This window comes from Nicotiana tabacum, chromosome 11 (genome assembly GCF_000715075.1).
Source record: "Nicotiana tabacum cultivar K326 chromosome 11, ASM71507v2, whole genome shotgun sequence".
Lineage (NCBI taxonomy): Eukaryota > Viridiplantae > Streptophyta > Magnoliopsida > Solanales > Solanaceae > Nicotiana > Nicotiana tabacum.
This window is the reverse complement of record NC_134090.1, coordinates 165,495,910-165,521,147: the sequence shown is the minus strand read 5'-3', so window position 1 is coordinate 165,521,147 and position 25,238 is coordinate 165,495,910. Positions and strand designations below refer to the sequence as shown.

At 35.7% G+C, this 25,238-nt stretch overlaps 4 protein-coding genes across 4 annotated transcripts; 1 reads left to right on the top strand and 3 right to left on the bottom strand.

Moving 5' to 3' along the window:
* The first annotated feature begins 4,722 nt into the window (after positions 1–4,722).
* LOC107801900 (14-3-3-like protein F) lies at positions 4,723–6,102 on the top strand. The gene is made up of 4 exons (NM_001325707.1): positions 4,723–5,251; positions 5,541–5,663; positions 5,753–5,869; positions 5,959–6,102. The coding sequence occupies exons 1-4, from the start codon at positions 4,772–4,774 to the stop codon at positions 6,013–6,015; spliced, it is 777 nt and encodes a 258-aa protein (NP_001312636.1). The 5' UTR covers positions 4,723–4,771; the 3' UTR covers positions 6,016–6,102.
* A 5,286-nt stretch (positions 6,103–11,388) lies between these two features.
* LOC107801896 (uncharacterized) lies at positions 11,389–13,939 on the bottom strand. Its single transcript, XM_016625308.2, has 2 exons — positions 13,744–13,939; positions 11,389–13,316 (listed from the first exon to the last, which is right to left on the bottom strand). Exon 2 carries the CDS (start codon positions 13,288–13,290, stop codon positions 11,812–11,814), a length of 1,479 nt encoding a protein of 492 aa, XP_016480794.1. The 5' UTR covers positions 13,291–13,316; positions 13,744–13,939; the 3' UTR covers positions 11,389–11,811.
* A 916-nt stretch (positions 13,940–14,855) lies between these two features.
* LOC107801898 (histone H3.3) lies at positions 14,856–17,324 on the bottom strand. Its single transcript, XM_016625310.2, has 5 exons — positions 17,182–17,324; positions 15,766–15,837; positions 15,602–15,678; positions 15,415–15,505; positions 14,856–15,288 (listed from the first exon to the last, which is right to left on the bottom strand). Exons 2-5 carry the CDS (start codon positions 15,835–15,837, stop codon positions 15,118–15,120), a joined length of 411 nt encoding a protein of 136 aa, XP_016480796.1. The 5' UTR covers positions 17,182–17,324; the 3' UTR covers positions 14,856–15,117.
* A 3,210-nt stretch (positions 17,325–20,534) lies between these two features.
* LOC107801897 (histone H3.3) lies at positions 20,535–22,753 on the bottom strand. Its single transcript, XM_016625309.2, has 5 exons — positions 22,625–22,753; positions 21,434–21,505; positions 21,268–21,344; positions 21,091–21,181; positions 20,535–20,971 (listed from the first exon to the last, which is right to left on the bottom strand). The coding sequence occupies exons 2-5, from the start codon at positions 21,503–21,505 to the stop codon at positions 20,801–20,803; spliced, it is 411 nt and encodes a 136-aa protein (XP_016480795.1). The 5' UTR covers positions 22,625–22,753; the 3' UTR covers positions 20,535–20,800.
* Between the last annotated feature and the right edge of the window lie 2,485 nt (positions 22,754–25,238).

Below are 25,238 nucleotides of genomic sequence, written 5' to 3'. Positions count from 1 at the left end.
TTGCATTTTTTAAATTGTTTAATTGTGAATTCGTCCCGAAATAGTTTTAAAAATAATTTTAGAAATCAATTAGTTTAATTTTGAAATATATTAGGACTTTATTTTAATTTTTTCAATTTTATAAAATCAGAAAAATACAAAATATACAAGATGAAATACAAAAATAGATAAAAGAAACAAATGAAAAGGAAAAAGAAAACAAAAAGAAATAGAGAAAGGGCTGCCCACGATTTGCGTCATGCCCAATTGATTCACCCAGGCCCAATATTTTTTTTCTCTTTCTTTCCCCGACCCAAGCCCAAACCCCACCCGGTCCAAACGACCCATCTCCAGAGACGCCCAAACGACGTCGTTTCACAGCAAATCAATCCCAGCCCTTCATTCTCCATAATCCAACGGTTGTGGTTCTTTCATGTTGACTTAATAAATATGTCCGAAACATTCCCAAACCCTAAAACATAACTCACCTTCCTCGTACCCCCTGTTACCTCGTCGGAACCCCACCGCCGGCGAACGCCACTTATGCCATCGACCACCAAAATAACACCACGAGACCTCATCTTCTCCCTCATCATGAATCCACCACCCGTTTCCTTCAAATCCCGCCCTAGCTCGTTGAATCCTCGATCAAAGATTCTCTGGCCAAAACCCAAAGTAACCCAATCACCACCAAATTAACACCATGTGACCGTCTAGGCCTCCTCTACCCAACCCCCATAGCCCTATCTCTCGAATCTACCTGGAACAGCTCGAATATCAAATTGAAGGTTTCCGACCAAAAACCCTAATGCAAAATCTCCATGATTTCGGACCCTAACAACCCTAACCAGGTGTTTTCTTATGAAAACACATGGTTAGGGATATTACGGGTCAGAAATTTCGGGGGATTTGGAGAAACAACCACTGGCCGGAGCTCTTTGTTGTTAGTGAGTTCTTGTTGGCATTTTCTTTTATTTCAATTCTTTTTCCTTTTCTGATTTTCTGCATGTGTGAATTCCATGGTTAATGTCTAGTTTGATTTGCGTCTTATTTTTTGTCTAATCTTGTGTCCTGATTTGTTTTGATTAAGCCTAGTTGATTGTTTGATTTTAATATGTTCAAATTCCTGATCTTAGTTTGATTTTTAGTTAAGCCGTTGATGATTTATTTATTACTTTTACTAAGTTTTGTTTGAATTAATTTCTGGCGTTCCTTTAGTTTAGGTTAATTACTAGTTAGTTCAGTTTCAGTTTAATTAGTCGTCGTTTGGAAGTTAGTTTGGTCATTAATTCTGAGTTCAATCGATAGATTCAACAAGAGTTTAAATTGGGGTATATTCAGAGCTTAAGAAACTGTCTTGGTTATAGCTGTAGTTTTAGCTTAAGTTCAGGGGTAGTTTAGACATTTAGGATTGGGCAACACATGGTAGTTAAAACTAGAATCTTCTAGGGCCTTCTAGAGTGGTACTTTAGTGTAGATTTCAACAATTTTAGTGGGATTACTTGAGTAACAAGTTAGAAATAAGAGGACTAAACTGAAAATAAAGAAGGATTAAAAAGAAAACCAAAAATCTGATTATTCGCTCATGGGTTGCCTATAAATTGGCATTCTCATGCCTTAGAGAGGGGTCCTTTTTTGGGGGGAAGCCAACAAAAATTCCCCAAATACTCTCTAGTTACAGATTCAAAAGGAAATCTGAAATATGAAACTTCCTTTAGAATTTTAAGCTTTTCTATAGAAAAACCAAAAAAAAAAAAAAACTCTGAAAACCAAAAAAAAAACATTGTTCCAGTGCCTTTTTTTTCCTCTTAGATTATTTTCCAATTCTAGCTTAGTGCAATTCTCTAATCCTTTTAAAAACCAAAAATAGCTCGAAATATGATGTTTCTGCTCAAGGTTTGAAGTTTGAAAGTCACTAGAATCATTTGAGCACTAGTATTGGGTTATTCGAGTTGGACTTTGGTTTGCTTAAGTTGGATGTGGTTTGTTGGGTTTGTTTCTGAGCGTTTTGGTACTGTTTTTGGGTTATCCTGTGATCCTATTTGGTTTTGAAACAATCCTGGGGCTTAGAGCTTGTTTCTGAACTGCTGTTGTTTGGTTATTGTATCGGCTGACCTCTTCTCTTTTGTTATTTCACCCTTCCAGGTACACACTCGAAATTCTGCTGTAACTTCAAGCTTGAAATGGAATAAAATTGCCCACCTATTTTGATCCTGAGATCTGCCTGTTGGTTGTTACATATTCATAGTTAAATAGATACTATATGTGTTGTTTAATATAGTTAAGTGCCACTTGGTTGTGTATAAACTGTGGACTGTATGGACTGTCACCATTACTCTTGATTGAATTTCATAAGTAAAGAACAAACGAAATTATTTTGAACCCAATTACAGAGTGATCTGATTTCAGGCATGCTTCAGTTAAAAGTGTTAGATTCATGATAGGTTAGTGGCATCGTTTTGTAAAGGATTTGTTAAATCATTTCTGATTTGTGTAAGTAGTAGGACATAACGTTAACAGCATACTCACAGCTTAAGTTCAATTGTCATGCCAATTTAAAGTATATGAGTTCTCCATCTTAGTTCCAGTTTTTCTTTTTACCTTAGTGGTATCTTGTAGCTCGTCAAAAGTTAAAATAATCTGAGTAAAAATTGAAAATCAAGGTGATCATTGTTGAGTTAATCTGAATAGGCGTATGTTGTTTTCCTGCGTTACTAACGTGTTGAATGATTTGTGGTAACTGTGGTGGACGTCTAGGTCTACACTGAACTGAGGCTTCACATGATTCAGCCCGCAGCCTGACGGCAGGCAGTTGGGCCTAAATGCATCAATAAGCGGCCCAGGCCTTGCTGATTTCTTCATATGGCTTGTGTCCAAGAAATGACCAAGGATTTGAACGCATGTGTTAGTGAATTTCATGGTTTTTCCCAAAAGAAATATGCGTTAGACTCTTTAGGCACGATTTTAATAAAATTACATTCCTAAACTCGGGTGCGTATTGATGCGACCCAAATTCAAATCTCAACGGAGTCAACTGTGTTAACAACCACGGGTGTGTTGATTGCGATGTGGTTCGAGACGCATTTTCGCGATGTTGCAATTCCTTTAAAATAATAATAAAAGCGGTTTGTGAATAAAAGGCACATAAGCACACATGTATTAAATCAGATAAAATCAAATACAACAGTTGAGCGACCGTGCTAGAACCACGGAACCCGGGAATGCCTAATACCTTCTCCCGGGTTAACAGAATTCCTTATCCGAATTTCTGATTCGCGGACTGTAATACAGAGTCATATTTTTCCTCGGTTCGGGATTCAACCGGTGATTTGGGACATTATTAATCTTCCAAATGGCGACTTTGAATAATTAATAACTAAATCTCGTTCCGACTGTCCTTTAATTGGAAAAACTCCTTTACGCCCTTACGGGGTGTAGGTGAAAAAGGAGGTGTGACAATATGTTTGTCAATTTTTTGCATTTTTACTAAATATATTTACTTATAAAAAATTTAACAAAGTAAGATTGAAATAATATTTAAGTAACGAAAAACTCAAAAAAACCCGCCAAAATCGAACCAATCCAAATCGATATAGTTGGTTTGGTTCGATTTTTATCAAAATCGAACCAACCCAATCCATATACACTCGTACCAGCCTGGCTCTCGTTGTTCTAACAACCGGCAGGGGCACCTCAATATACCATCGTGCACAGAAGATCCTATTATGCATCAGACCAACTTTAATTTACCAAACCAAATTTTATCTCGTGTAGTCATTATGAACCCGTATAAAGATTAAGTAGACACATTAGATTACGCGGGGGTAATTTTTTCTTGTACAACGAATAACATTCTGAATTACTTATACTGAATTTATGGTGAGATTTAATGTTTGGGGTCTTTACCCGAATAACCAGGCAGATTCAATATTTATTTTTTATAGCAATTGGCGAGATGTTATTCAGATTAATTCTTCTTAATTCTGTGTTGGGCCAAAACGACTCAATATTACTCTTAATATGGTGTAATATTGTCCGTTTTAGGCAAACTTGCATGGTTTTCCCCCAAAAGGTCTCACACCATTAAGATATTCCTACATCTTATATATAGAATCCTAATTTTTTCACCTACCAATGTGAGACTTTATTCGCTATCTAATAATCCCCGTCTAATTAAGTTGCACGTGGCTTATCACCACGATCCACAAGTCTTCTCCTCAAATTAAGTTCCATGTGGCCGATTACCACGAGCTGCAGTTCAATCTCTGAATTTTACTGTGTGTCATCTACATCTTCAGAGTATTTATGGCAACCGCCGCCCCCAACTACCTTTTTTGTGTGTGTGCGTCTCCAAACTCGTAAGAGTAAGCAAACCAAGCCTTGCACCATCACTCAGTCGTCATCATCATATTCATTCCATCGAACTTGAGCTTTGACACAAGTTGTTGGGCTAAAACGATCTAATAATACTTTTAACATAATATGATATTGTTCGTTTTGAATCAACCCCGTATAATTTTTCCCGAAAGATCTCACACCCATGAACATTGTTGGCACACCTACCATTTTGGTTGTGTGAAGCATACCAATCCAAGGTGCACTAGGAGAACTTCTTCTCGTCCCAGTCAACAATCATGGCCAAAACCTAGAGGCTAGAGTTTCCTATGGCCCTGGCCCACAAATCTGAAAGCCTCAATTAGCGCGCACAAAAATCAAACTTGAAATCAGAAGAATCCCCAAACCGCTCTTTCATTTCATATTCCCAGTTCTCTCTCTCTCCCTTCAAACATCGATGTCGTCGTCGCGCGATGAGTTCGTATACATGGCGAAGCTTGCGGAGCAAGCTGAGCGGTACGAGGAGATGGTAGATTTTATGGAGAAGGTCGTAACCGCCGCGGACGGCGGCGAGGAACTCACTATCGAAGAACGTAATCTTCTATCCGTAGCATACAAAAACGTGATCGGAGCACGGCGAGCCTCGTGGCGAATCATTTCCTCTATCGAGCAAAAAGAAGAGAGCCGAGGCAACGAAGATCATGTGACCTCTATTAAAACTTACAGATCTAAGATCGAGTCGGAGTTGACCTCGATCTGTAACGGTATCCTCAAGCTGCTCGATTCAAATCTCATCCGCGCTGCGTCAACCGGAGATTCTAAGGTGTTTTATTTGAAAATGAAAGGAGATTATCACCGGTATTTGGCTGAGTTTAAGACCGGAGCTGAGAGAAAGGAAGCTGCTGAGAATACTCTTTCATCTTACAAGTCCGCTCAGGTTTGCTTTTGATTTTTTTTAATCAGCTGCAACAAATTCTCTTCTTGTTTTATTAAAAACTGATGAAAAATCATGCAAATGCCGGAATAGAAATATCCAGTTTTGATCTTGTTATTAATTGCATCAAATTTTCGTCCTGATTAATGAGAAATACGGGGAGAATATGCAAACGTAAGCAATCGGGCCAGCTTTTTTGTCCTGATGAAGAAGCATGCAAATGCTAAAGAAAATTTTGACTTTACATTGTATTGAAGTGTGAAATTGAAATATTCATCTTGTTTTTTCTTAGGATATTGCAAATGCGGAACTGGCACCTACACATCCTATTCGATTGGGGCTTGCTCTCAATTTCTCTGTATTTTATTATGAGATATTGAATTCTCCTGATCGTGCCTGTAATCTTGCCAAACAGGTAAGCAAAAAAGTCATGATTTGTTGTTTTAATTTGAATATTTAGTAGGAATTCAGATATCTTACTTATGGTTGTGTTTATGTTAAAAGGCCTTTGATGAGGCGATCGCTGAGCTGGACACATTGGGGGAGGAGTCCTACAAGGATAGCACGTTGATAATGCAGCTTCTTCGCGATAATCTGACTTTGTGGACCTCGGACATGCAGGCAAGTTCTTTCTATTCTCTTGTTGATGAGATTGTTCCTTTAATACTTGTGTGATCATTTTGCTAAGTCATGTATGGGGTTTTTTGCAGGACGAGGGAACAGAAGAGATGAAAGAAGTAGCAAAACCTGATAATGAGGAGCACTAAAAGTGGTGAAAATCTTTAATTCAGGATTTGAATGCCATGTTAAACTTTGCTCATTGGTTTAATTAAGCTCTTTGCAGTTCTAACTCCCCTATGATTTGTGAGACCTAAAAATTGTAAGTTGTTGTTCATTAAAGAAAGGTCCAGCTCTGTGCATGTCTGGCGTTTTGTTTGTATGGAGATGAATATGGGGAAGTAGGACGCTTTCACTTGCGTTCAGTTCTGATATAGGATTTCAACTTGTTTGCTTTGGGTCATGAGTTCAAATATCATTATTTATCTCTGCAGCTCTCCTGTATTTGGATGCTTCTTTTTCCTGATTGGAATGATCAATTGAGCATTTGTTCTCCATTTAAATTTACCAATTTCATTGTCTTGTTCACCATGTTTACATAGTGTTTTGGCTTTAGTTTGTGATGTAAGTTGGAAATGGTAAAGCCCACCCCACAAACCCTTTTGCCCAATAACCAAACAGGTTTTCCTTTCCCCATTCTCTTGATGACTCGAGCTCATGGATATGTTTTACTCCCTCTGTCCCAATTTACGTGAAGGTGTTTGACTGGGCACGAAATTTAAGAGATAAAGACTTTTGAAACTTGTGGTCTAAAATAATCCATAGAAATTTATGGCTAGAAATTATCTCATTAAGGGTAAGCTTAATGAGATAAGGTAAACTTTAAAGCCGCAACTGATTTTTCCCATAAGGGCATATTTAAAGTTGAATTATTACTAAATATAGACATGTGTTATTCTTCTTCTTGGGACGGACTAAAAAGGAAAAAGTGTAACATAAAATGGAACGGAAAGGGTATTAGATTTTATTGGCGCGACAACAAGTCTACCACTAACCTTGTTCATCCTATATCTATCTCTATAGTTCTTATGGTATCCAGGCTAAGGTCCTTGTTTGTTCGTCGAATAAAAACATACAACATTTGGGTGCAAGGTTCTAATGCATCTAATTCTTGGTGAACAAATCTTGTTCTTCTTCACCTTATTTCCAACTCCATTTCAATATCTCACGAATGCATTGGATGACTAGAATGTCTATGGCATAAATATTATAATGTCCTAAGTTATACAACACTGCACAGAGAAGCACCCTAATCTTAGAAGCAACAAAGATGCAGGCGCCATGATTTATTCCTTTCAGCAAACAGAATACTCAAAATGATTTGAAATAACTATTTAAGTGAAATTATTATCATGCACTTGATGTTATAACTCATAACATAGACTGGGCATTCATGCTTAGGTCTAATGAAGCTAACACTGAAGAATAAAAGAACAACTGAATAAATAACACACTTGTAAGGGTGCAATTTCTTGTCATGTGATAAATGAAGAATATATGCATAGTATTAAAACTTCAAAACTGAAAATAACTATACCATTCCAAGTTGTATCTAAAAAACGAAGGCCTAATATTGAGGTCACCAACTCTATGAAATAATACTTTTCTCTTCCTACTATGATTCAATCAGTATCTGAGTGATCAGAGAATTCTGCTCTAGGTGTTCCAAAATCGTCTGAGAAGGTAGATGAGGATGCTCTCCGATGATGAGATACCTGTTTTGGTGTATGGGGCTCTGATTTTGGTGCCTCGGCCTTTTCTGGATCCTCATCTTGAATTTTTGCTTCTAAATCTTCCGATTCTTGTTGAAGCAGCTCAATAGGTTCGACGCTGAAAATTTCCTTGGCTACTTGTCCAATCTCTCGAGCAAGAAATTTCCTTAGCTAGGGAATCTTTGAGTTGAAAATTTTCATCTTTAGCTAAATCAGCAGCAGCTTTTGCAACGTTCGCTTCATTTATAACCTGCTTCAATATGTCCCTCAATTTGTAAATTTCTTCCCTTGCTGCTCTAGTCATATGTTTAGCATCTTTAAGAGACTCGACGAGTCTTGCAGTCTCCTGCTGAGCAAGAGTTTCCTGTTTTGCTTCATCCAAAAGCTTTTGGTACCTAGCCTCAGTGTTTCTGACCATCTGTTTCAATCGTCTTGCCTCATCTTTTACTTGTTCTAGTTCTAATTACTTGCTTCGGTTTGGCTCTTTTCTTCTGCATAAGTTGCCAATTTAAGTTCTTTTCTAAGCAACAGCATCTCATCACTCAAAACCTTGGCCTTTGAAGAAGCATACTTCTCCTTTTCTTCGGTATTTTCCCTCATCGATCCAAGTTCAGACCCGAATCATCCCAGTTCCTTCCCATGGCATGAACCATCACAATGACTACTAGTTTGCTCGAACTCCTTTGTCTTCAATACCAATGAATCGAATATTTTAGACTCGGATAATCTTCTATTCTCTACTTCAACTTCTAGTTCATGAACCCTTTTCTTGAAATTGGATAATATATCCATCGCTTGAGCCTCATTCCTTTTTGCATTATTCAATTCCGCTTTCAATTTTCCTAAACTAGCTTCTTTCTCTCCTAACCAAAGCTGAAACTCTTTTGCTCTCTCAATCTCCAAATTCAGAGAAATTTTTTTCTTGTATTTAATCTTCAATTCTTCTCGAGTATTACACTGTAATTCCCTTGAAGTCCTTAGCTCTGTTAATAGTTCCCCAGTTGCCTTCACTCTGGCCTCATTAGCTACCTCTTTCATCTGCCAAATCTCCTCCTCAAGGTTTTCCATGATAAAAACTCTATTAATCTGATAGTCTGCAAGTGAAAACAATATACCAATTAGTTCGGATTAAGTTTTAGTCTACTTTAGGTCCAGTATTTGCTAGGAGTGTTTTTAGTCTTGTCAGAGATATATGTGCCAATAGAAAACTTAAAAACCTTCTACTGCTAATATTTGATTGAAACATGCTTAAATAGAGCGATATGGACATGATTTATATTCTTGACGCCAACTTGTTTGGGATTAAGGCATAGCTGATTTTTTGTTGTCTAAAAACAAGCAATGAAAAGATACCAAAGTTTTGAACGAAAACCATTATCCATATCACAAAAGAAATCACTTCCCAAAAGAGAAAAATCAAGAATCAATTTGTATAATTCCCTAGATAAAATTGAATTAAAAAAATATGAAGGGCAAAGAGAAGGATTAATACCTTGGATGGATCTCTTTCAAGAAAAAGAAGGGCGTTTTATTCTCATGCAAACTCAATACTGAGAAACAAGATACTAGCACTCCTATTTATAATAGTGTAAAACCTACTCTTACAAAACTAGAAAACTTATTTCAATATTATTTTGACTATAATTAATCCTATTTAGACTTGAATTAAAAAAAACTAATAAATACCGAAATTATAAACAATTGAAAGAATTACAAGAAAATACATATGACTTCACACCATAACAAAAAATGGTCCATATTTTTAAGTTTTACCCCACCTAGCTCACATTGTACATATTTTGAAAGCACTTGCAAATTCAAAATCTGTGTTCTTACAATCATTGCTTCTAAAAGCTATGGATTCTTTATTCTCACAACCATTGCTTTCACTCTCTCTTTTTCTCACATCTTCTACATATGCTTCAAGGGGCCGTGTATTTTCTGCTTCTCCTCTTGTGTCACCTGCTTGCAATGTAAGAAAATTGAAGAGTAGAGTCCGCCATTGAAGCCATTCAAAGCTTTGCTTTTGAAAATGGATTTTTTTGAATTTGTTAGTTGTTTGGATTGGGTGTTGTTCCAATTGATTGAAAATATCAAAAGAAGTTCAAATTTTAAATTTGAAGTGATTTGGAGTAGATTTGAGTTAAATTTCAGAAAAAATTCAAAGAAGAAGACGAAATCAGTTTTTTGTATAATTATGTATAATCTTGTATAATAGTGTATATGAGTGTAGAAACACACCTTATACAACTTTATACACCTTTATACAAGCGTTTGTAGACGAACTTCTTCCACGATTTTCAATTGCAATTCTTGTTCAAAACCAGTCCAAATCTCCATTAAATGACTTCAAATTTTATATACAACCTCCTTATACTATTTCTAACAAGTATAAATAACACCCACTCCAAATTTCTCACAAAATCAAATTCGAAATTTAAACCCACATATTTAAGCTTGTTAAAAATTTAATTTTCACCACCCAAATAAATTTGGTTTGTTGAATTAACATTTGAGTCACAATTACTGATTCGAAAATTAATTTAAAAGCTTGAGGAATCTTTTTTAAAAATTAAATAGTAATTTTAAGAACCTATTTGAGTTGGATGTTGAATCTTAGCCTATTATTTTTGGGCTAGTTGGTTGTAAATTGAAATATGGTCTATAAAATTGAAAAGCATGTAGCTTAGTTGTTCTAATGTGAAATTTTCCCTAAACAATTTAGGTTTTCTACTCTAAAGTTAGGTGTAGTCCTATGATTTTGAACGTAAATATATAAAACCTTAATTCCGTTTTTGATTTTATTATTATGTCTTTACTTTGACTTCGATTTTTTAATATTATATTGTGTATTACGAGGACATACAATCTAAGGCGTACAAATTACGAGTCAAAATCTCCTATTATTGCCTCGCCACCGAACAATTTCTAAAGTCTAAACTATTAAGAATTGAGTGATCAAAATCCAAAATTTAAGCATTGGGAATTAATTATTGAATTGTTGGATCTTGATTGATTTTATATGTTAGTTTGATGCTTTAAGAGGACATAGAATGACTGTCATTACATGAATCAACTATAAGTATGTATCCGATACAAATGTCTTAATCGGTGAAAACTTACTCGCACTAGGTGTTTACATCAACCCAATAAATATATGGCAGATGTCTTTTTAAGCATGCGCGATTTTTCTCATAAACTTTTAGTTTATTTAGAAGGCTGAGTATATCGACGGCCCCTCAAACTTGTCAAAATTTTCATTTAGACCTGAACTAAAGCTATGACCTATTGGCTATTGAAACCTCAACCGAAGCAAAATTGCGCCTATTAAACACGTCTCCCACAACATTAAGGTACTAGATGGCATAGCCTAGCGGTTAATAAAGTGGGAATGACGGGGAAGACCATAGTTCAAATTTCGTTAGAGGTGAGAAAATCCGCTAGCTGATTTCTTCCTATCAGTTTAAGCCTTGATATACCTATGGATTAGTTGAAGCACACATAAGTTGGTCCGAACACCACCATATAAAAAGAAAAAAAAAACATTTCAGCTTTATGATATATTGGTCAAACCGGGTAAAAACCCCCATTTCAGCTTTATGCCTGAGTCTGCAATTTCTATGGCACAAATCTTATTATTTTCACCTTATTACCAACTCCAATTCAACATCTCAAGAGTACATTGGACGACTATGGTTCCTTGCTACATATTAAGTTATATCTTTAATGTCCTAAGTCATAAAAATATTGGGAGGAATCAAGATACAGACGCCATGAGTTATTTCTTTCAGTAACCAGAATATGCAGAAGTGTTTACAATATACTATCTAAATGAAATTATAATCATGTATGTACATGGTGTTATAACATCGAACGACATTCATACTTCGATCTAATGAAGCTAATATTGAAGATTAAAATAACAACTTGATGATATAAAAAATTGGCAGGCTGCAATTCCTTTGCTTCTGATTAATGGAGCATTTTGAAGGGAACCTTCGCGTAACTGGTAAAGTTCCTGCCATGTGATCAAAAGGTCATGGATTCGAGCCGTGACAACAGCCTCTTGTTGCTTACAATAACCCTTGTGGTCCTGTACTTCACCGGATCTCGCGCATAGCAAGAGTTTACTGCACCCTCCTGATAAATGGAGCATTTTGTATGCAACATGAAAACTTCAAACACTTAAACTAACTGTACAATTTCAGGTTGTATATACAGAACAAAGGCCTACTAACTGGATGGTTCCCTCTTATGGAAACTCTTCCTCCTTATGAGGTCACCAACTCGTCGAAACAACGCCTTTTTCCTCCTACTACTACTAGGACTTCTACCACTATCTGAATTATCAAGATGATTATAATCTGGATGATCAAAATCTTCTGTTCTTGGTGTTCCAAAATCATCTGAAGAGGCAGATGAAGACGCTCTCCGATGATGAGATTCCTGTTTTGTTGTATCAAATATTGAGCCCTTAAGTGCCTCGGCTTTTTCAGGATACTCGTCTTGAATTTTCGCTTCTAAATCTTCCTCTTCTTGTTGAAGCTTCAGCTCACTAAGTTTTAGGTCATAACATGGAACCAGTGACTTCTCCTCTTCTTGATCCTTGTCTTCAGTTTTCAATGATGACGAAGAAAGTAGCCGTTTTAATTCCTTGACATTTTCATGAGCTGCAACTTCATTAATCCTAAGGCGTTCATTCTCTCGCGTAAGAAAACAAAGTGATTCCTCCTTTTCAGCCAGGGCATCTTTGAGTTGAGAATTTTCATCTCTAGCTAAATCAGCATCAGCTTTTGCAGCGTCCGCTTCATTTATAACCTGTTTCACTATGTCCCTCGATTTGTAAATTTCTTTCCTTGCTCTTCTAGTCATATTCTCAGCATCTTTAAGAGACTCCGCGAGTCTAGCAGTCTCTTGCTGAGCAAGAGCTTTTTCTTCTTCAGACTTTCTGACCATTTGTTTCAATTGTCGCGCCTCATCTTTTACCTGTTCTAATTCTAATTGAGAAGCATTAAGTTTCTCCTTGGCCACAGTAGCTTCATTTGCAACTTCCTTCAACGCGAATGCTAAATCATCCAACGCCTTTTGGCTCTTTTCTTCTGCATCAGTTGCCAATTTAAGTTCTTTTCTAACCAAGAGTATCTCATCACTCAAAGCCTTAGCCTTTAAAGAAGCAAACTTCTCTCTTTCTTGAATCTTATCCAAATTCGCCTTCGCCAATCCAAGTTCAAATCTTAGACATCCCACTTCCTTCGCCAATGCATCAACAATCTTCCCATCGCAAGAACAATTCACGTGCCTGCTATTCTGCTCGGACAAAGCCTCGAGTGATTCAATCTTCTCATGCAGGGAAGATATCTCAACCTTAGATTTTCCAAGTTCAATCTTAGTTTGCTCAAACTCCTTTGTCTTCAATACCAATGAATCGAATATTTTAGACTCGGATAATCTTCTATTCGCTACTTCAGCTTCTAGTTCATGAACCCTTTTCTTAAAATTGGATAATACATCCATTGTCTGAGCCTTATTCTCTTTTGCATTACTCAATTCCTCTTTCAATTTCCTAAGATGAGACTGTTCTGCTCTCTCTATCTCCAACTCCAAAGAGTTGATATTGTTTTGTTTAATCTTCAATGCTTCTTGAGCAGTATCAATATACAATTTCTTCATTGTCTTTACCTCCTCCTGATGTTTTCTCATTTGCTCTTGCATGATTAAAAGTCTATTGATCCAATATTCTACAAGCAAAAACAACATATTAAATTAGTCGAGATTAAATTTAGTCGTGTTAGTACGTTTACTTATGGACCAATTATTTAGAGTCCTTTTAGCCTTGTCAGATTTATATGCGAGTAAAAAAGTAAACAACTCGTAATGCTGGATAAATCAATTATTTTAAATAATATCAGATTGAGACGGATATAAATGGAGTGATATGGACAAAAAGGATTCATACAGCTGATACTAGCGTGTTGGGGATTGATGCTTAGTTATTTTAATGTTTTAAAACAATCACAAATGATAAAAAATTGCCAAAAAAAACCATAATCCAAATTACACCAAAGAATCACTATCCTGGAGAAAAGAATCAAGAATCAATTTGTATAATTTCCTAGATAAAAAGTGAATATAGAATATGAAGAATGAAAGAAAAAGTTTTCGGACCTTGGATAAATGGTCAACCTTGGAGGGATTTATTTCAAGAAAAAGAAGGGTGGTTGAATCAATTTTTTACCCAAAGAGATCCCCTCTGCAAAGCTTGGAAGCAGAAATGATTCTAGAAATTTTACTGTTGTTACACAAATCCCTCAAAGTTGCTAAAGAATCAATCTTTGTTATCATGCAAACTCAACACTCAAGAAACAAGAGACCAGACAAATCCATAAAACTTTATCTAAGGATAAAGCATGAAAGGAAACAAATGAATCCGAGAAAAGCTCTGTACTTGAAAGATAATCGCTAGTACACACACTTGGAAAAATATCGACAGCCACTAAAAATGAGTAGACAAAAGCAGTTGCGCCCAAAAAGGTACTAACATTCTGGTCATGCCACAGCCCGAAGTTGGCGGGGTGTTTGTTAGAAAACCAAAGTAGAGAAACAGAGAGAGGGTGGGTGGGTGAATTTTTTTTTTTTTTTTTTTGGTGGGGGGGGGGGGACTAATGGATAAGGGTGAAGACATAAGATGAGAAAAATGGATATAAAAGTATATGAAAAAAAAAAAAAAAAAAAGAGCATAATGCTCCATAGCATTGTGCATAGAAGCCATTTTTTGGATCACGTACACTCGTGTATAACCATTCTGTAATACTTGTTAGTTGATGACGGTGAATTAATGTCATGTAATTACCCCCATCCCCATGGAAACAGTCCTGCCGGTTGAATCGCATCTTCCCGTAGTAAATTTATTGTTGTCTGGCTGAGGGGAATGCTAGGAATTTGAAAGAGTTACGCCATCGAAGAGCCGGCAGACATTATGAATTCTTTCATTTAAACAAGTTCTGCTATAACCCCCAATAACTACGGATTAACATATAATAAAGCCTCTAGCTTTCAAGATACAATTGTTTCTAAATGAAGGCTACATTTTCCAGATGTGATAGCTTTCTAACCAGAATCTACTATGTAAGCATCAGATGCAAATATATCAGAATCTCAGAATAGTGACTACTACAGATGCATCAGAAAACAGTCCACACTTTCACTACCCATATCCAAGCCATCCATTTAAATGGTACAAATTCATCCTAAGTTTACGAAGAGCACAGTATAATCAATTATCCGCAACAACTTGAAACTAGCCATTAGATGAAAGTACTGAACATTGTTCGACACCAGTGGTGTGACATTAGAGATCCAAACAAAATATTGTGCTCTTAACCCCTCCTACAAAACTAAACATCAACAAATTACAGCACACCTCCGGCCACCAACAAAAGCAACTACGAGTGCCCTACTACTAGATTTAATTACTGTCTTTATGTCTTACAAAGAAAAGCCAGACAAGGACCAACAACGCTACTAGCTAGAGTTGATCAATTAAGCACGCTCGCCCCTGATTCGCCTGGCAAGCTGAATGTCCTTGGGCATAATTGTCACACGCTTGGCATGAATGGCACAAAGGTTAGTGTCCTCAAAGAGACCCACCAGATAGGCCTCAGCAGCCTCCTGCAGAGCCAGCACCGCATGACTCTGGAAACGCAGATCAGTCTGAAAAAACAAAGAAATACACAAAGAATGATCAATCACCAGAAAACAACATAGGCTAAATCCTCCTTACCACAACAGTATTAAATTTAGAACCAGTAAACCAAAAAATTAATCCACAACATCTACCTTAAAGTCCTGGGCAATTTCACGAACAAGCCTCTGGAATGGAAGCTTCCTGATCAAGAGCTCAGTACTCTTCTGGTACTTACGGATTTCACTGCATGCATAGAATACTAATTAAGCATGCAATTAAATTGATAAACTCCAAAGACAACCATAAGTTTTTTAAAAAGAAATAAGAAAAGGCACTTACCGAAGAGCAACAGTACCAGGGCGGTATCTATGTGGCTTCTTCACACCACCAGTGGTAGGAGCAGACTTACGAGCAGCCTAATACACATAAGATACAAAATTAAAAACTAATGCATACAAAATATATTTTAGTGAAGACCAAGAATAAACTAAACAGAAATAGACCTTAGTAGCAAGTTGCTTCCTTGGAGCCTTTCCTCCTGTAGACTTACGAGCAGTTTGCTTGGTACGAGCCATCTGAATACAACAACCCAACAGTTTTTTTTTAAATCAAGACATGAGAAAGACTTAAGTTTGCAATTATAGAAGAAACTCACCCAGAAATTCATAAGATTAAGAAGCAAGACGAATGAAGGGTTTCAATTTTTCACTAAAAACAAGAAGGTGAAAACCAAATGAAAGATTAAGACTTTCAACTTGCACCATTGGAAGTTGACGATTAAACAGAGTCACCCCCCAGATTGTGCAAATTTGAAGAACATAAGATTGCTTCGTGCAATATTAATATACTCACTGTGCCGGAAAAGAATGACATTGCATTAGCTATTTGGAGGGAGATACATAATTTTTTACTTCGAAAATGATTTTTTTCCAAATACAGTCAAGACAACGGAAATCCATGTTGAAATTAGCACCGAAATAATGTGTTATCTCAAGGGAACAAAATCCATAGCAATTGAGATTGATGATTAACCACTAACGCCAAAATTGTACAAATCCAAAGAACATAAGATTGCTTCATACAATATACTCCCTATGTACACAAAAGAGTGGTATCATAAACAGAGTCAACACCCAGATTGTGCAAATTTGAAGAACATAAGAATGCTTCATGCAATATTAATGTACTCACTATGCCAAAAAGAATGACATAGCAATAGCTAAATGGAGTGAGTTATATGATCTTTTACTTTGGAAATTATTTTTTCCAAATATGTTCAGAACAACAGAATTCCATGTTGAAATTAGCACCAAAATAATGTGCTGCTTCACACTAGCATCTCTTATTAGCACAAAACTTGAGAGACTATATTTCGCACTAATACATGAAAACACACACCAAGGATTTCACAAAATAAAGAATTAAAAAAACGATAGAAGATTTCAACTTTGCAGTTGAAGATAAACCTCCTATTCTTCTTTGATTGCTCCAAATACGTTAAAACAGCATGAGTATCAAAAGTAGCTGACTAGTCCTAATATTCTAGGAAATTCAAAAAATCAAAGAAAAACATATTCAAATTAGCAACAGGATAAGAAGGGTTGAGTCCAACCCAAGCAGTCTCTATTTCACAACAAAAAAAAGGAGCAATTAAAATCCCTAAAATAGAACAGCAAACTCGGAAACTATTATAGGAACCAAAGTAGAAGAGTTAAATCCCTAAATATTATAGAAATCAAACATTCCGTTAAAACCCTAACTTTATGCAGCTACACCTACAATTCTAACTTAGAAGATAGTCAGAAACCCTAACCCTAAATTTTCCACAGAAAAAAACGAAAATATAACCGATCAATTTCTTCATATATCATATATACAAGAGAAATTCAAAAATATAAGCAGGAAAACAGCTGACTAACCTCTGATGAAATCTTCTTTTTTTATTCTTCTTCGCTCTTTTTGTTTTGTAAATAAAAAAGTTCTAAAAGAGTGGAGGTTAAAGATTATATATATAACGTGTTGTGGGGGTATCGTGTCACAATGGATAAGGAGTTTGGGCTCAAACAAGGCATTGGGAAAAGCAAAGGAACTAAAAGACCACCACAAAGTCTTTTGGGCTTTATATGGGATCCGGATTAATGAATTGGGTACATTGAAATGAGAATATTAGCGAGGGCACACGAATGGTTAAATGGCCAAATAGTAGCATTAATGTGGGAGGCTGAAGTTTTGTAGAAACTTTCTCTCTGTGGTCTCTCTTCCTCGATTATTTCTTCTGTGACTTTGTCTTCTCATCCCTTTCTTTCTGTTCCTATCTTAGTTATGTTAATTTCCATCTTGTTATTCCCTAATTCCATGTATTGAGTTTCAATTAATCAAAGATCAATTCTCAGTTCCTATTTGCAATTGTGTTGTTTGTTAAATTCATAACATTGGTGCTTTCATTGAGAGTAATCCATGGTAGATTCCTCCGAGGTAGTGGCCAGATTAGATCGATTCATCGGTGGGAATCTAGCGGGCTGGATTTGTCAGGCGGAGTGGTACTTCAACTTTTGTCGTATCCCCAAGGACTATTGGCTATCTCTCGCTTCATTCTACCTCGGCGGCGATGCACTCGCTTGGTTCGACTGGCTTTACCGCAATGACCAGTTCTTTGATTGGAAACATTTTACTGAGAAATTGGTTATGCGCTTTCAGAAACGGGCTTTCGCAGATTCGGTGGAGCGTCTGGCCTATCTCTCACAGACTCATTTTGAAATTTTGGTCCCTCATAAAGCCCAGCGGCCTGCCTTTGCTCCTCTGAGCAGTAGCTTCAATTCTTCTGATGGATTTGACTGCTCACCTACTGCTGATTTGGAGGCCAGGCTAACTAGTGATGACAATGCTCCAAAACCTCCAATAAAAATACCGAATGAAGAAGCTATAGCTATTGCGAGCAACGTTGTCCAACTGTTTGATGAAAGTTTCGAGAGGTACATTGCTGCAACTTCTCTTTGTGCACAAAGGTTAGTGTCCTTTTGACAGCCACTTGTTTTAACAAAAGGCTTGGAGTAAGGTATTATAGTGTTCCGACATTCCATTTAAAATGTGTATTTGCTACTTTTGGACTTGCACCAGAGAGTTTAGATGTGGGTTCTAAGTGGCATGGAAAGACTGATGAACTGCAATGTATGTGGAGCAATATTATTATGTGGCTCATAGCGCCAAGGTATTATGTTTCAGCTAGACATAAGAACAGTGTATTAGTTGCAAATGCAAATGAGAGTTTAAGGATTAGTGGTGTATTTCTGAAGGCAATTAGAAGTGGTGGTGCTTCTATCTGCTTGACTTATGGATTTGAACAACAATTTCGTAAAATGTCTTAGTTTTTTAATCCTAGAGGTGGCATTTTGCTAGTTCAATTAGCGCGGCTATGGATTATTTCTTTGAGGGTTGTGCCACATTCTACAGATGATAACTTATTTGGTGGAACCTTAATCGAGAGATACATGCCATTATCATATTATGCAATTGGAGAAAGAGTTGCTTAATCTCTTAGCCAAAGAAATAACTTGAGAAACTCTTTAGAGGAATCAATTTCACCGCACATTCATAAATTGTGTTTCCTTCTATGTTCTCGCTCTTCAGTATTTGTGTGGTGTAGAAGGCAGAGTAACCATGAGCAACAACAATTAGTGGCAAGGGTTCTGGCATTCTTGATGCCAAGAATGATTTTTAAACACACTAAAGAAGGAATAGATAGCTCAATTGTTTGGCTTGCACTAGGAGAAAAACATATTCAAGCATCAAAGTAGCTCATGTAATGCATTCTGTTATTAAAGGAAAATTTGAGCTTGAAGAGATCTACAACTTTTATCAAGATAATTTGTTAACTGAGGATATTTGGTTGTTTGACACACAATTGAGTCTTTACAGCTTCTCCCTTATGTTACCATTGTTGCTCTACTCAAACCTTGAGGACAAGGTTCTAATTGAGGATGGGGATAATGTCATGAAGGATAAGGAGTTTGGGCTCAAGGATGGCATTGGGTCGTCTGAAGATGCAAGAATTGGGCCAACTAGGAAAAGCAAAAGAACTAAAAGATCACCACAAAGGCTTTCGGGTTTTATATGGGATCCGGGTTAATGAATTGGGTACATTGGAATGAGAATATTAGCGAGGGCACACGAATGGTTAAATGGCCAAGTAGTAGCACTAATGTGGGAGGCTGAATTTTTGTAGAAACTTTCTCTTTGTGGTCTCTCTCCCTCGACTATTTCTTCTGTGGCTCTGTCTTTCCATCCCTTTTTTTCTGTCCCTATCTTAGTTATGTTAATTTCCATCTTGTTATTCTCTAATTCCATGTATTGAGTTTCAATTAATCAAAGATCAATTCTCACCATTGAGAGTAATCCATGGTAGTTGAAGTACCACTCCGCCTGACAAATCCAGCCCGCTGGATTCCCACCGTGAATCGATCTAAACTAACTAATGCCTCAGAGGAATCTACCATGGATTACTCTTAATGAAAGCACCAATGTTATGAACCCCCAACAACAATAGTCTAAGAAAAGTGATTTGATTACTAATACATTACAGAACTCAGTACAAGATAAGATAGTGAGAACGGGGATAGAGGAAAGTGAAGATTACAAAAAGAAAGAAAGGGGATGGGGACATTAATATATTGATACAATAACAAAGGAATTACACTCAAAAGTAACAATAACTAAGGATAGTAACAAAAAAGAAAGGGATGAAAAGACATAGCCACAGAGAGAAATAGCGTGGGAGAGCGAGACACGAGAGGGGAAGCTTTTAACAATATTCAGCCTCCCACATTAGTTCTACTATTTGGCCATTTAACCATTCGTGTACCCTCGCTAATATTCTCATTTCACTTCGTTAACCCGGATCTCATTTAAAGCCCGAAAGCCTTTGTGGTAGTCTTTTAGTTCTTTTGCTTTTCCTAGTTGGCTCTATTCTTGCATCTTCAGACGGACCAATGCCATCCTTGAGCCCAAACTCCTTATCCATCATGATTATATGATAACGATTATATGATTATAAAGGCATACTAATGTTAAAAATAAAAAATAACAACAATAAAAATAACATATCTTGTGTAGTGTAATCCTACAAGTGGATCAGATGCAAGTATCTCATAATCTCAGAATAGTGACTACAACAGATGCATCAGAAAACCTAGTCCACGCTTTCACTACCCAAATCCAAGCATCCATTTAAATGGTACAAATGCATCCTATGTTTACGAAGAGCACAGTATAATCATTTATCCACAACAACTTGAACTAACCATTAGAAGAAAACACTGAACATTGTTCGACACCAGTGGTGTGACAACAAAACATTAGAGATCCAAACAAAATATCATGTTTTTCCCCTTCTCCAAAAAAACACCAACAAATTACAGCACACCACCAGCCACCAACAAATTCAAAGCAACAAGCCCTACTACTAGATTTAGTTACTGCCTTTATGTCTAACAAAGAAGAGCAAGAAAGGACAAACAATGCTACTAGCTAGAGTTGATCATATTAAGCACGCTCGCCCCTAATTCGTCTGGCAAGTTGAATGTCCTTGGGCATAATTGTCACACGCTTGGCGTGAATGGCACAAAGGTTAGTGTCCTCAAATAGACCCACCAAGTAGGCCTCAGCAGCCTCCTGCAGAGCCAGGACAGCATGACTCTGGAAACGCAGATCAGTCTGAAATACAAAAAGAATGATCAATCACCAGAAAAACAACATAGGCTACTACATCTTCCTTACCATAACAGTATCAAATTCAGAATCAATAAACCAAATAATTAATCCACAAAATCTACCTTAAAGTCCTGGGCAATTTCACGAACAAGCCTCTGGAACGGAAGCTTCCTGATCAAGAGCTCAGTACTCTTCTGGTACTTACGGATTTCACTGCAAACATATAATGCTAATTAAGCTGCAATTTACATTGATAAACCCTAAAGACAACCAGAAGTAATCTAAGAAAATGTACTTACCGAAGAGCAACAGTACCAGGGCGGTATCTATGTGGCTTCTTCACACCACCAGTGGTAGGAGCAGACTTACGAGCAGCCTAATACACATAAAATACAAAATTAAAAACTAATACATATTGAAAAAACATTTTAGTGAAGACCAAGAATAAACTAGAAGGAAATAGACCTTGGTAGCAAGTTGCTTCCTTGGAGCCTTTCCTCCTGTAGACTTACGAGCAGTTTGCTTGGTACGAGCCATCTGAAAACCATAATCCAACAATTATTTACTTTAATCCAGACATGAGAAAAACTTAATTTTAATATTAAAGAAGAAAGGCACCCAGAATTTCACAAGATTAATAAGAAAGACAAATGAAAGATTACAACTTTGCACTAAATACAAGGTAGTGAAAGCTAAATGAAAGATTTCAACAATCAACTTACACCATAGGAAGTTGATGATTAAACAGAGACAACCCCCAAAATGAGCAAATTTGAAGAACATAAGATTGCTTCATGCAATATACTCGCTATGACCAAAAAAAGAATGACATTGCAATAGCTATTTGGAGGGAAATATATAATTTTACAATGATTTTTTCCAAATGTGTTCAGAACAATAGAAATCCATGTTCAATTTATCACCAAAATAATGTGTCGTCTCGCGCTAGCATTCTCTTATGAGTACAAAGACTTGAGAAAGACTCGATTTTGCATTAATACATGAAAAGCATACCAAGAATCTAGCAAAATAAAAGATGAAGTTCATCAAACTTGCACTAAACAAGAAGGGGAAAATCCATAGCAATTGAAATTGACGCCCATACTGTACAAATCCCAAGAACATTACATCGCTTCATACTATATACTCCCTATGTACCCAAAATAATGACATCATAATAGCTACTTGGAGCAAAACACCTTTTTCATCTATGATTTTTTCAAATATGGTCCAAATAACATGAGTGTCAAAAGCAGCTGACTAGTCCTAATACTTTAGGAAATTCGAAAAAAAAAAACAAAGGAAAACATATTCAAATTTGGAACAAGATAATCAGGGTTGAATCCAATCCAAGCAGTCTCTATTTCACAAAAAAAAAAGGAGCAATTAAAATCCCTAAAATAGAACAGCAAACTCGGAAACTATTATAGGAACCAAAGTAGAAGAGTTAAATCCCTAAAATATTATAGAAATCAAACATTCCGTAAAACCCCTAACTTTATGCAGCTACACCTACAATTCTAACTTAGAAGATAGTCAGAAACCCTAACCCTAAATTTTCCACAGAAAAAAAGGAAAATATAACCGATCAATTTCTTCATATATCATATATACAAGAGAAATTCAAAAATATAAGCAGGAAAACAGCTGACTAACCTCTGATGAAATCTTCTTTTTTTCTTCTTCTTCTTCTCTCTTTTTGTTTTGTAAATAAAAAAGTTCTCGAAGAGCGGAGGTTAAGGATTATATATATAACGTGTTGTGGGGGTATCGTGTTATCAAAACTGTATATCTGACGGTTCAGAATGATTATCCCTGTGCTTTTCTAATCCATGATCTACGGTTAGTAAATGAGTTAGTTGTGTTTTCTAAAAATGATTGGACGGTTAGGATTTGATCTTGAAGTTCGTGCCGGATTGAGAGGCCTCTATACTGGATTCTGATTGGCTGAAATTATCGAATTCACTTTGATTAGAGACGTTAATATGTTTGCGTTGGCGGATTAATAGGAACTTTGAATAAGTTTAGGCAGAGCTTTGAATTGACTTCTAAGCTTCAATTTTTAAGTTACTGTTTGAAACAATATATATATTACAGTGAATAGAAAAGATAGACTTTGCATATCTCTTTGGCCAAAGATTATATTTATCTTTTTCTCCTTTTTTTGACATTTTATCTCTCATTTTAATACAAAAAAAATCATTTACTACCTAGGAAAGATAAATGAGGTTTATGGATGAGATTTTCAGTTATGGAATATAAACAAAATATAATTACTGCTCAAATATGAGAAAATTTCAATTATGGAATAGGAAAAAGAATAATTAACTAATTAATTTGTACCTGAAAATCACAGTGATTATATAGGCTAATCTTTTGCCCCGATTCAGATCAAACCTAAACAATTGGTTTGAGATTATTCTGAGCTTTGAAGTGCTTTTGCTGATTATAATTGAGAGCAGAGGTGGATGTAATGTATAATTTACGAATTCAACTGGACCATAACTTTCTACGCGAAATCAAAATTTGCATGTAAAAATTCATTAAAAAATTGCAAAAATAGTAAATATAAACCTATAACTTTAAAAATATAATGGGTTCAATGTTAAAAATATTAAAATTAAACCTATATGATTTAAATCCTGGATGTGGCTCCGATTGAGAGCTAATGACCACGTATGCTTAAGGGTAAGGCTTTCAAGGAGTAGGACAAAGAAGTACAAAGAAAGAAATCTAATGATTCTGGTGTTATAACTATGACATTCTTACTAATTTTCCTTTCTTTGTTACTTATTTCCTTTTAACGATGCTGGGAGATAATCTTTTCTACTTTGTCTGCGTGTTGGTGGAACGACCTTAAGTTTCAAGAAGAGGAGAGTTCTGCAAGTATATCTTTACACTGCAAAAAGGTTTTTAGATATATGGGTTGTGAATTTTGAAAATCGTTGCATAATTTTATCTGTCAAATTGTTTGAGAACTCACCTTTTTATGATATTTCTTTGAGGATTATATTCAAGTGTCTATTTAACTGTTGTTATTAACTTATTACAATCAATCTATATCAAACATTCTGGTTTCTCATCATATAGTATCATCAAAGGTATATAAATAAGGAAAAAAATAATAATGCAAGGAAAAAAAATGACTATGGTCAGGTCTTTTGATTTTTCGAGCAATTTATATAAGATGACATCTGGATTTACAGGTATATTATATGTATGTATTGAGTCAATGGATTTCTTTTTGTGCGTTAAGTGCGAGAATATTTTGTTTATGAATGCAAATGTACATATATTGTTACATGATGTGTTTAACAATTTTATTTTTGTTGTTTCTGTGTAATATTGTCAATATTTGTTGTTTCCAATTTTCTTAAAATGAATTGGCCTGATTAAAGATTAAGAAATAAAATGGTCTAAATAGAGGAGAGTGTGAATTAATAATTTCTTCTTCTCCTCTTCCTCTTTGTGTCTCTTCTCCTTTTCTGTCTTCTTCTTTGTCTATATTTTGTCTTTTATTTTTTTTAAAATGTGTTTATGTGTATTTTTATCTTGATTGTTCGGTATCAATCGTACGGTTATAAAAATAAAAAAAAAAAACTAAATGTTGAGTTGAACTTTGATTAAATATTATAAAAGTGATGTCTTCTGAATTTTCATTAAGTGTTTTAAAAGTTGTATTTTCTCTTTTTTCCTTTAATATCGTATTTAAGAAATGCAATAATATTCCAAATACAGAAGTAGAGAAAAAAATAAAAATGGAGGGTAATGCAAAGATGTTATAGAAATACAAACTAAACATTGTGTTGAATTTTATTTATTTATAACTCTTATTAAATCATATAATATTACTATAACATATAGAAGAACTATAGCATATAACATATATAATATTTATTTTGTAGATCTTTTGTTTCAAACTTTAATTATTTAATAGTAATAGTTTTGTGGCATGATGCAGGATAATGAAAATATTGTTAGAAATTATCGTCTCTTCTAGAAACTTCTAGTGTGGCCCACATATAAGGTAATAAATTATTATATTGTCTCCCAAAAAAATAATATATCAGATAATATTCTGTAGTTATGCATATATGATAGTTTCTTTGATGGAAAGAAATTGTACCATATATTAGGAGTCTCTAGGGTAATTATAATTTATGGAGAAGTCCCTAGGGCTAAAGTATTTACCTAAGAGTCTCTAGCCTACCTATAAATACGCATGTGACTCCATTAGTCTGGCATCCTAAGATAGGCACATGCTAGAAGA

Coding starts and splice junctions, on each gene's coding strand:
- LOC107801900 (NM_001325707.1), top strand. CDS start 4,772: ATGTCGTCGTCGCGCGATGAGTTCGTATACATGGCGAAGCTTGCGGAG. Junction 5,664..5,752: donor CCTGTAATCTTGCCAAACAG/GTAAGCAAAAAA, acceptor TTATGTTAAAAG/GCCTTTGATGAGGCGATCGC. Junction 5,870..5,958: donor TGTGGACCTCGGACATGCAG/GCAAGTTCTTTC, acceptor GGTTTTTTGCAG/GACGAGGGAACAGAAGAGAT.
- LOC107801896 (XM_016625308.2), bottom strand. CDS start 13,290: ATGCAAGAGCAAATGAGAAAACATCAGGAGGAGGTAAAGACAATGAAG.
- LOC107801898 (XM_016625310.2), bottom strand. CDS start 15,837: ATGGCTCGTACCAAGCAAACTGCTCGTAAGTCTACAGGAGGAAAGGCT. Junction 15,679..15,765: donor GGAAGCAACTTGCTACTAAG/GTCTATTTCTGT, acceptor TATGTGTATTAG/GCTGCTCGTAAGTCTGCTCC. Junction 15,289..15,414: donor AAATTGCCCAGGACTTTAAG/GTAGATGTTGTG, acceptor TTGTTTTTTCAG/ACTGATCTGCGTTTCCAGAG.
- LOC107801897 (XM_016625309.2), bottom strand. CDS start 21,505: ATGGCTCGTACCAAGCAAACTGCTCGTAAGTCTACAGGAGGAAAGGCT. Junction 21,345..21,433: donor GGAAGCAACTTGCTACCAAG/GTCTATTTCCTT, acceptor TATGTGTATTAG/GCTGCTCGTAAGTCTGCTCC. Junction 20,972..21,090: donor AAATTGCCCAGGACTTTAAG/GTAGATTTTGTG, acceptor TTTGTATTTCAG/ACTGATCTGCGTTTCCAGAG.